Consider the following 10,409-nt stretch of genomic DNA (forward strand, 5'->3'; position numbering starts at 1 on the left):
GGGGGGGAGAGGGGCCCCAAAAAAAAAAAAAAAAAAAAAAAAAAAAAAAAAAAAAAAAAAAAAAAAGAAAGAAAATCCCCAGCACCCTTGCCCCAGAGGGAAAATTCAGGGGCTCCTTTCCCCAGTCTCCCGGAGGTGTCCATAGCTCATTTAAGCTGCTCACTGAACTTGCCCCGGGCTGGAGCCTTTTCCCTAGGGCACTTTTCTACTCCTTAACCAGTGTTTCCTGGGATCACATCCCAAATCAATCACTTGCTCAGAGTCGCCATCTCTGGAACTAAAACTAAGACACGAAGTACGACAAGAGACAGCAAGAAGTCACCATTTTAAGCCATGGACTTGACTAAATTCAAAGTTATAAATGAAGGCTTTATATCTTTTAATCTATATTGATTTAATCTGATTATTTTCTCCAATCTGAATTAATTATATTTATTTCAAAAAATTTAGAACAAGTTTTAGAAACAATGTGAAACTAGTTACCTACTAACTTTAAAAAGTGTAGAAAATATATACTTTTTTGGGGGGGAGAGGTTTTTGCTATAGGGCACGTGAAGACAGACAGAGAGAGACAGAGAGATAGAAAGCGAGAAATCACCCCCAAGGGGGGATGGCCATGCCGCAATCCCTTCTCCTCCATTCTCTCAGGATCTTGGGCATGCATGCACACGTGCCTGGCGTGAGTTTAAGGTACCAGGTCCGGTACTCGAACCACGGTCGACTACGTGGGAGTCCAGCAACATAGCCATTATGCTAACTGCTGGTCCCTACTCTTTTTTTTTTTGAAGAGAGATTTTTTTGCTTTACAGTGCATGAGCTCACTGGAGAGACAGAGACAGAGAGACAGAAAGCAAGAAATCACCCCCCAGAGGGGATGGCCATACTGCCTTCTCTTCCATTCTCCTCTTGGGACCTTGGGGGCACGCACACACACACACACACACACACACACACACACAGCATGAGTTTCAAGCCACCAGGTCCAGGACTTGAACTGCAGTCGACTACGTGGGAGTCCAGCGATGTAACCATTATGCCATATGCTGGTTTCGGTATACACTATTTTAAATAATTGTATGGCCACACAAAAGTAAATAGATTTTTTTCTTCAATAAAATGTCAGGTAGAACCCCTAATAAAGCCCAATGGCCCTGAGGCTCTTCCTCACTGAACGACTGTGTGTAAGTAGTGGGGTTTCTGCTGGATGGTAGTTGAAGTAAAATGTGCAGGGTAAATACACCAAAATAGTTATCTTTATCCTCTTTCCACTATGGCATTACGCAATTCAAAATAATGGAGAAATGTTCCTTGGAGCACCCCAAAGTCTATCTAGCTCATACGTGACTACAAACGTCATCTCAGAAGTACATGTAAATCTGTACTTTTAAGAATTTGCCAAGTCTAGTCAGCAGCTGATGGTGTCGAAGGAAAAGGAGAAACTGAGTAAAGGGGCAGTCGGGGAAGGAGGAAGGGACGTGGAAGTGAGTCCTGCTGCTCTACCTAGACAGACTCTTCCGTTTGGGGCCAGGCGAAGTCCTGAGGATGGACACAGACACCGCGGCCCTTCCGCTGTGTCCTCCCAGCCGTACTGGCAGCTTGTCATGGCACACGTCCTGGAGGCTGGAAAGGAGACAAGGATTAGCCTTTCCCTCCTGAGATGCTAAGCTTGCTGAGAAACCATCTCCGAATTCTCGGACGTTAAATGCAGTTTATGGAATGCTATAGTGCCTGGGTCCCAAGTGGACAGCCAAAAGGAATTCGGGCAGGGGTGGTGTCTTGGGGGTCCCTGGGCCGAATCCCACCCAGGGCCTGTTTTGCTGGTCAGTGCACCCCTCATTTGCCAAACACTGTGTCTCTCTCCTCTTGTGTGAGCTCCAGTCACTCCTCTACGTCACCTGGCCGGTCCCCATGGGTTGAAATGCACCCACTGATGTATCAATAGACTACCAACTTGAGGAAGGAAGGCACAAGAACCCACTCTAGAGATCGCTCCATGCATGACCAGCCTCGTGAGAGTCCCTTGAGTCACAAGACTTGGTCTTTCAGGTGCCTACATTAAATCATGTGTAAGATACAGTTGATCAACTGCCCGAAAGCCACTCTAGATCCCCTTTTCTCTTGCTACCTTCACCTTTTTTTTGGGGGGGGGGAAGAACTTAATTTATTAATTAATTTATTTTCATTTGACCAGAGAGGGACAGAGTGAGAGAGGGAAAGGTGAGAAAGCAAGCCACCAGGTCCAGGACTCGAACTGCAGTGGGAGTCCAGTGCCCCTAACCACCATGCCACCTGCTGGCCCCGTCATTTTCCCCTTTGAGACTTGAAAGCCACATACTTATCTTTTCCCAGCTTCCCTTGCAGCCAGGAGTGGCCATGTGACCCAGTACGACCAGAGAGATATAAAGATAAATCCACTGGAGGGCGGGGGACTTCTGAAAATGATGTTGCTGTGTTAAAAGTGCCATGCACAAAAGAGGTGTTGGTTCCTTGGCATAACCCCTACACCCTTAGTTTTGCCTATCTTCAATATATGTGTGATGGCTGGAGCTGGGACAACTGTATTGTGACAATGAGGCCACAAGCATGAGCATACAATGAAATATTCTGAGGATGACAAAGACGCCATCATTACTGAGCTGCTCTGGAACTGCTTACCTCCAGCTTTTTAGTAAATGAGATGATTCTTTCAAGTCACTTGTTGCTGAACGCAACCCATTTCACAAACATGTGTTTCCTTAGTCGTGGTCCAACATGAGTAGGTCATAAATGCGTGGGGGCTAAAGTCTCACATGGTTCCAGCTCAGTGTGAACAGGGGAGCATCTACTCCCTCCATCCGCCCCCTCTATAACAGCCATCACCCAGCTGGACCAAGGAGACAAGGACCGGGGGGCATCAAATCAGGATCCAGGAGAGACGTCGAGGGCTACATGGGCATCCCAAGCTATAAACAGGGAGGCACAGGTAACCCCGATATACAGAAATGGAAAGAGGGTACAGGGACAGAGAGCCAAGTCATGCAGTAAACACCGACTGATGCTTATCTTACTCTCGTCTTTTCTTTACCCTTCAGTTGTTTCGTTTAAAATTAATCTTCCCAACTAACCTAATTCTGTTTTCCCATTTGCAGAGAGATATCTTTCTTGGCACTGCCTGGGCTTTCATGGAATGTTTTGGGAACATCCATTAGCATATATCTTTTTAAAAATTGTCAGTGACTACTGTAAAAGCCCAGATAGCGGTCGTCTTTGAGGCGGGTTTGGGGGCAGAGGTCGGGCAGAGTTCTATTTGGTGGTGGTTACGAGGGTGCTTGTCTTAAAAGCATTCATTAAGTTATGCATTTGTTACATGTGGCCTTCTGTTTAATTTATGTAAAGATGTCTTTTTAAATTTTTTTCCAAAAGACCCTCTGAATGCCTGCTTTATCTTTTTAGGCTTACTTGCTAACGGAGGAGCTAAGTAAATGGTGGTGTTGGGCACTTCGCCAAGGAAGGACTGGACACGGAGGAGCCAGGGAGCAATGAGCCATGCACAAGACAAGATTTTATAACCTTGGGAAAGCCCGGGATGGGCTGCGGAGTCCGTGTGACTGCAACCAGGGGAAGCTGGCTGGAGGCGCAGGCTCCGGGTTTGCTGCAGGGTGGAAGAGAGAGATGGGGAGAGGTGGGGGCAGAGGGCAGGCAGGCCAGGGGGGTGCATTTGCCTTTCAGCTGCAACATAAAACCTGAAAAGCCTTCCCTCTCAATACATGAATGGATATAGACTCCCCCTCCCACAGGGCATGAGTGTTTCTTTATCACAGAAAGGCTTTTCTTTTCAGGAATGTAATTGGGGATGTATTTCCAGGGAGCCACTAATCTTTGGGAGTGGGGCAAGGGGCGTGAGAAAGGTAGTCGGTGGGAAAACTGACATCCGGAGATGGAATTGAAATGTTTCACCTCCCTAAAACAATATGCTGCTTTCGTTCAGCATGCTTATTTGTATTTATTTATTTTTTTTGGAGAGGTTTTTGCTATAGGGTGCGTGTGCTCCCCAGACAGAGACAGAGAGACAGAAAGCAAGAAATCACCCCCCAGGGGGGATGGCCACACCACAATCCCTTCTCCTCCATTCTCCTCTCGGGATCTTGGGCATGCATGCACACGAGCCCGGTGTGAGTTTAAGCCACCGGGTCCAGGACGCGAACCGCGGTCAACTACGTGGGAGTCCAGTGACATAGCCATTACGCTAACTGCTGGTCCCCAGCATGCTTATTTTTATGAAGAAACCCAATGTTCTTGCATATACAAAAGGACTTCGGAGAGTTTGGAGAAGACGCGGAATTAAAGTTTGAGTTTATCTTGGTGCAAAGCAATTGGAAATCCATGCATATGTGTAACTAATAGGCATTCTCCATGAACTGTTGGAGATTCTTCATACATATCGATAGATACATTACTTATTTTTCTCCACAGTTAGTCTTTTCATTGATGAAGTAAGGTCCAGAATCGGTGAATCCAGAGAGACAGAAAGCAAATTAGTGGTTTCCAGGGGGCAGTGAAGAGTGGGGAGCAACTGCTGCTGGGGACAGTTCCCTTTTGGGGTGATGAAGATGCTCTGGAACTTGATGGTGGTGATGGCTGTATTCAGTGGCACTGAATTGTCCTCTCTGAAACTGTGAACATGGTCAGTGTCATGTGATGTGGATTTCAGTGTGGATTTTAGAAAAAGTGAGTGCCTAGAGGTGTGTTAGCCTGGGGCCATATTAAAGCCTTCATTTTTTTTTTCATTTACATTTTTTCATTTCATTTTCTTTTATACATTCAGTCACATTATTTAGCTTACAAAGTGAATATTTCGACATGTGAACATTTCTCCCTAGTCCAGTTGCTAAAACTATAAAATATCTTCAACAGATAATACCAGTTAAGTTAGCTGTTTCACAAGCCTTCAATGAAAAAAGCTAGGCCTCGAACATTGGCCAGAGCAGCCCAGCTGTTGACACTTACTGGCGCACGTGGCATCTGGCAGGAGCATGTGGCCGCTGAGACAAAAGCACTTGTAGCTGCCATGCGTATTCACACACCTGTGCTGACACGGCCGGGGTGTTACTCCGCACTCATTCACATCTGCCGGGCAGTTAGAAAATACACAAAGGTGAACTGAATCGGAAAACACCCTGATGGGGATACAAGACCCTGCTCTTGGGAAGGACCCTACTGCTCACTGTCCTCTCTGACGGTAAAATTCCATTTTGGAAGATGGCTGACGACGTGGAGAGCAGACGCCACTGGAAAGAATGTCAAGTGGTACGAACGCTTAGGAAAACTGGCAGCGTGTACTAAAGCCAGATATAGACATACCCGTGACCTAGCAATTCCAGTCCTGGGAACAACAGAAATGTGAACTGTGCTCACCAAGAAAACACATGTGGAGATAATCATAATAGCACTATTTTTTTTTTTGGAGAGGTTTTTGCTATAGGGCGTGTGCACTAGCCAGAAAGAGAGAGAGAGATGGAGAGACAGAAAGTGAGAAATTACCCCCCAGGGGGGAAGGCCATGCCGCAATCCTTTCTCCTCCATTCTCCTCTCGACATCTTGGGCATGCACGCACATGTGCCTGGCATAAGTTTTAGGCCACCAGGACTGGGACTTGAACCGCGGTTGACTACGTGGGAGTTCAGCAACCTAGCCATTGCGCTAACTGCTGGTCTCAATAGCACTGTTCTTAACAGCCACAAACTGGAACAAATCCAAATACCTCCCATCAGCGGAAAAATGGAATATGGTTTGGCAGTGAGACTGAACACATGAGCACTGTAGGCGGCAGAGGAGGAGCCACACATGTGATATTGACCGGAAGGAGTCCATACTATGCTGTAGGACTCCATGTATACAAAGGAAAGACAGCACAACCAGAGATACACACGGTCAGGATACGGTGCTCTAGTTGGGGATAGTCGTGACTAGAAGGGGCCTACAGAGTCTTCTGAGGGGCCAGTTTCCATTTTTTGATTTGGATATTGGTAACACGGGTATTTGTAAAACTTAATTGAGTTGCACGTTTTTGATATATGCACAGTTCTATGTGTATACCAGTTGACTAAAAAGGAAGATATCTACAATTTAGATATTTCTGCCTTTATTTATTTATTTATTTTTAATGGCCAGAGGGCATGCGTGCTTACCAGAGAGAGACAGAGAAACAGAGAGGGAGGAAGCACTCCTCGATGGGGTGGTCCCACTGCAATCCCTTCTCCATCCTGTCAGGATTTGGGGCAAGTATATTTTTTGAGCCACTAGGTCCAGGATTCAAACTGTGGTCCAGCCACATGGGATTCAGTCCCCTTACCCACTAGGCTAAGGGGTCAGCCCTATTTCTGCCTTGAACGTCATCCCGAGCAGCCTATGATAGATGCTGACAGCACAGTCTCTTTTCAGTTACTGTTTTGGGTGGTCCTGAACTGACCGTCCGAGTGGGAGCGGGAGCACCGTGAGGGAGCTACTGGTGGTGAGGTTGGAGGACAACATTTAGTCTCACATGAAGATGTCCACAGGATGTTGTTAAGTGATAAAAGAAGGTTACAGAAGTGTGCCGATTGACCCTAAATGTATTCACACGTAATTAAATACGCATAAGGAACAAAAGCTGGGAAGGTATGCTTTAACTGCTACTAAGGGCTACCTTCCGAGGGTAAGATTGAGGGTGACTTTCTTTTCTATGCTTTCTAAAAATATAAAGTAAGCCTAAAAAAGTGTTTTTATTAAAATAGAAATGATACCGAAGGAAAATCAAACTTTACAAGAGATCTCGGGTAGAAGACTGCATCTTTGGAAATGTGGTGATGTGGGCCTCATATCTCAACTCCCCCAAAGAAGATAGGGAGGGGAGAAAACCAGCTACGTTCCTTGCAAGATGCAGATTCAGCATGGCAACAGGCAAAGCGTGGCCTGGAAAATAAAGACGTGGTTGCTTTCGCCTCTGAAGAGGTCCTTGTATGGGGATTTTCCACACCCTTGCTGGACATTTGAAACCTCCTTTATTGCCTGTGCCCTCAGAGACCCTAACCATCAAGGGGGTGGCTGAAAGCGCTGATCGGGCATAATGGGAAACCCAGGAATACCCTATCACTTGGCCCTAACCAGGAGGTGACTCACTTGTCTCTTGGAAGAAGTCATTTTATTTTTTTCTTTTTAGGAAAGACATCTGTTGAGGGCCGAGACCTGTAGCTATGAATCGACATACGTAGACCTTGATCAGGCTGCCCTGGGGCAGGGAGGTTGGGCGGGAGAGACAGACAGTCCCCTAACTTGAGCCAACTGGACAACTCCCTTGGCATGAATGTTTTACCAGGACTTGAAAAGTAGCATAAAAAATACCTCCTCTTTTCCAAGTATCTTGAGAAGGTATTTTGGTACAGAATCCAAAACATATGGAAAAACAAGTTTCCTGGTGTAAACCTCTGGCAAGGGAAACAGCTGAAGTATTACTTACGAGAGCACGAGCCTTGACGCACCTCTCACAAGCAGTTGGACGCAGTTCTGAAAAGCACTTTCGGGGCTCTGGCCTCTAAGCCAGTGGTGGGACACAGGGATTTAGAGATTGCTCTCTCGGACTGCAGGGCTGGCAGCACGAAGAAAGGCTATTTCAGTGTTTGTCCTTTGTTGCTACCTGTGGGATTCCCAGGAGGGCTGGGAATGGGAGAGGGCAGTGGGCACTGGCTCTTCTCTGAACCTCCACTCCCCCTTCTAGGACCCTGGCAGCCTTTCCTCAGCACAGTTGAACTCGGTTTACTGCTCTTCGCTCAGCTTCATATAGGACTGGTGCATGGTCTTGATTGCAGATTCTTTCATGCCAAGGCTTCTCAAACTCAGCACTACCCATATCTTTGATTGGATAGTGGGGGCCATTCTGTGCACTCTAGGATGTTTAGCAGCACCCTAGGATCTACCCTGGGGGACCCACAGCACCCCCCAAATCCAGTTGTGACAACCAAAATTGTGCCTAGACATTGCCAGGTGTCCCCTAGAGCAGGGATCCCCAACCTCCAAGTCTTGGATCGGTGCAGTCTGTGGCCTGTACTTACCCCCACCTCCCACCTGCACAGTAGGGGATGGGCAGCAAGCAAGGGAGGGAGGCCTCATCTGTGTTTGCAGCCACTTCCCATCGTCTGCTTCCTGTCAGATCAGTGGTGGTATTGGATTCTCACAGGAGCACAAACCTTATCGTTGTGTGAATCCTTCATCATATATTGCAGTGCAATAGTGGTGGAAATGGGGTACATGGTGGATGATAGATGTGGAAATAGGGGGCATGGTGAATGTGGTACACTTGGGTCATCCTGGGACCAAACCCTACCCCCCATGCATGGTGGGATTATGCTCCCTGAGGCCAGTCCTCGGTGCCAGGAAGGTTGGGGACCACTGCTCTAGAGAACAAAATCACTCAAATCGAATACTGCTAACCTAGAGCCTAGAGCAAAGTTCAGCCCCTAGCTCCAATGGGATATTTATATTTACCATGCTATTTAAGGCAGGGTTTCTCAGCCTCAGCACTCTTGACATTTGGGTCTGATCATGCTTTGCTGCACAGATGTCCTGTGCATTATAAAACGTTTAGCAGGATCCTGAGCTCTATCCATTTCACGTCCCCCTCCAAATGTCTTCCGACATTGCCAGATGTCCCCTGGGGTAAGGTTCCCAGGTTTAGCAAATAACACGGGATGTCCAAGTAAATTGAATTTCAGATAAATGACATACTTTAAAAGTATATGTATGCCCCATACAATATCTGAAACTGCATATACCATAAAATGACTTGTTTATGTGAAATTTAAGTTTCACTGGGCATCTCTACTTTATCTCATAACTCTTCCTGGGGAGCAAAATCACACAGGTTGGAAACCACTATTCTAGATATTATAAACAAACTCTTTAATGCTGTCAGACAACAGCTGAAGACAAAAGTAATCATTTAACAATGTATCAATTATAATAAAAATATGCACATCATTCAACCTAACCATTCCATTTTCAGATATTTATCCTACAAAAATAGTCAAGGGCACATGAATATGTGTAGAATGATGTTGAATTCAGCACTTTTGGTAATGGTACAAAATTGGAGACAGATAGCATAAATGATAATAGTTAAATTCGGTGGTTTTTTTGCATAAATGATAAAGGAATTCACACTAGGGATGAGGATTCAGCCTTAAAAGGAATGGGGTTGTTCATAGATGTCAACATGCAAAGATGTCTATGAGAAATATCTATTTGTACTATCAGAGAAAATATCTTCAGGGATCTAGTACAAACTTAACTATGTTTACAGTAAGGATTATGGGTCGATACTCTCACTTTTAAATAAATATTCTTTTGTATTGTTGGGTTTTTAAAAAATCAAACTTAGGTAGTTTTAAAAACACAATTAGGGTTAGCCAGTGGTATGCTAGTTAAGGCAGTTGGATATCACATGGTCGACTGTGTGATTCAAGTCCTGGACTGGTGATTTGAAAAACATGCCAGGCATGTGTGCGCACGTGCCCAAAATCTCCAGAGAAGAATGGAGGAGGAGGGATGTGGCATGGCCAACCCCCTGAGGGGGGTGCTTTCTTTCTCTCTCTGGCAAGTACACGTGCCCTATAGCAATTTTTCTTACAAGAAAACCACAAGTTATTATTATTTTAATTTGCTACAGGCAGCATGCATTTGCCAGAGAGGTAGAAGAGAGAGAAGAAAAGTGAGAAAGCGCCCCACCCCACACCCACAAGGGGCATGACCACACTGCAATCCCTTCTCGTCCATTCTCTTGGGATTTAGGGCATGTGCCCACATGCACTCAGTGTGTTTTTCAAACTGCCAGGTCTGGGACTTGAACTGCACAGTTGGCCAGCCATGTGGGACCCAGCCACCATTACCACCATGTCAACTGGCTGATCCCAAACCACAAAATATTTATTTAAAGGGGAAAAAAAGGTCTTATATTAGCTATCTGGACAAAAACATATCAATTTTTACATTTTTCAAGAAGAGAGGGGAAAATCTCATCGTGAAAGCACCCTAATTTAAAGATTCGACTTAGAAAAACCGAATTCACCCTGCACTCCATGCTGTGCGGCAAACCCCACTGCAAGGATAAATGGACCCTGTGACCCTGGGCTGTTGCACTGACCTTGACTGCAGGTTTTCCCGGTGTATCCTGGAAAGCACCTACACTCGTTGGGTCCGACACACTCACCAAACTTGCATCTAGGTTCGCACGTAGCTGAGGAAGGAAAAGATGTCTTGATAAAAGAACAGGGGTCATTAGCACAGTGAAACCATGCACGTCAAACTCAGTCGCCTTCTGTGTGGCAGAGAACTCCAGGGGACCACTCAGAGGACAACCCCCCTCCTCTCTGGACAGTTTTTTTTTTTTTTTTTTTTTT

The 10,409-nt window shown here is 45.8% G+C and overlaps 1 protein-coding gene across 1 annotated transcript in view; it reads right to left on the bottom strand.

The window, feature by feature from the left end:
• EGFL6 (EGF like domain multiple 6) overlaps nt 1-10,409 on the bottom strand; it is a 56,333-nt gene that overhangs the window by 29,544 nt on the left and 16,380 nt on the right. The window contains exons 5-7 of the mRNA XM_014585649.2: nt 10,154-10,246; nt 4,987-5,106; nt 1,501-1,620 (exon numbers count right to left, since the gene is read on the bottom strand). Of these exons, the coding sequence (XP_014441135.1) occupies nt 1,501-1,620; nt 4,987-5,106; nt 10,154-10,246 (333 nt within the window). The remainder of the gene's footprint in view (nt 1-1,500; nt 1,621-4,986; nt 5,107-10,153; nt 10,247-10,409) is intronic.

Source organism: Tupaia chinensis, unplaced genomic scaffold, assembly GCF_000334495.1.
Source record: "Tupaia chinensis unplaced genomic scaffold, TupChi_1.0 Scaffold150243_1, whole genome shotgun sequence".
Classification (NCBI taxonomy): domain Eukaryota; kingdom Metazoa; phylum Chordata; class Mammalia; order Scandentia; family Tupaiidae; genus Tupaia; species Tupaia belangeri.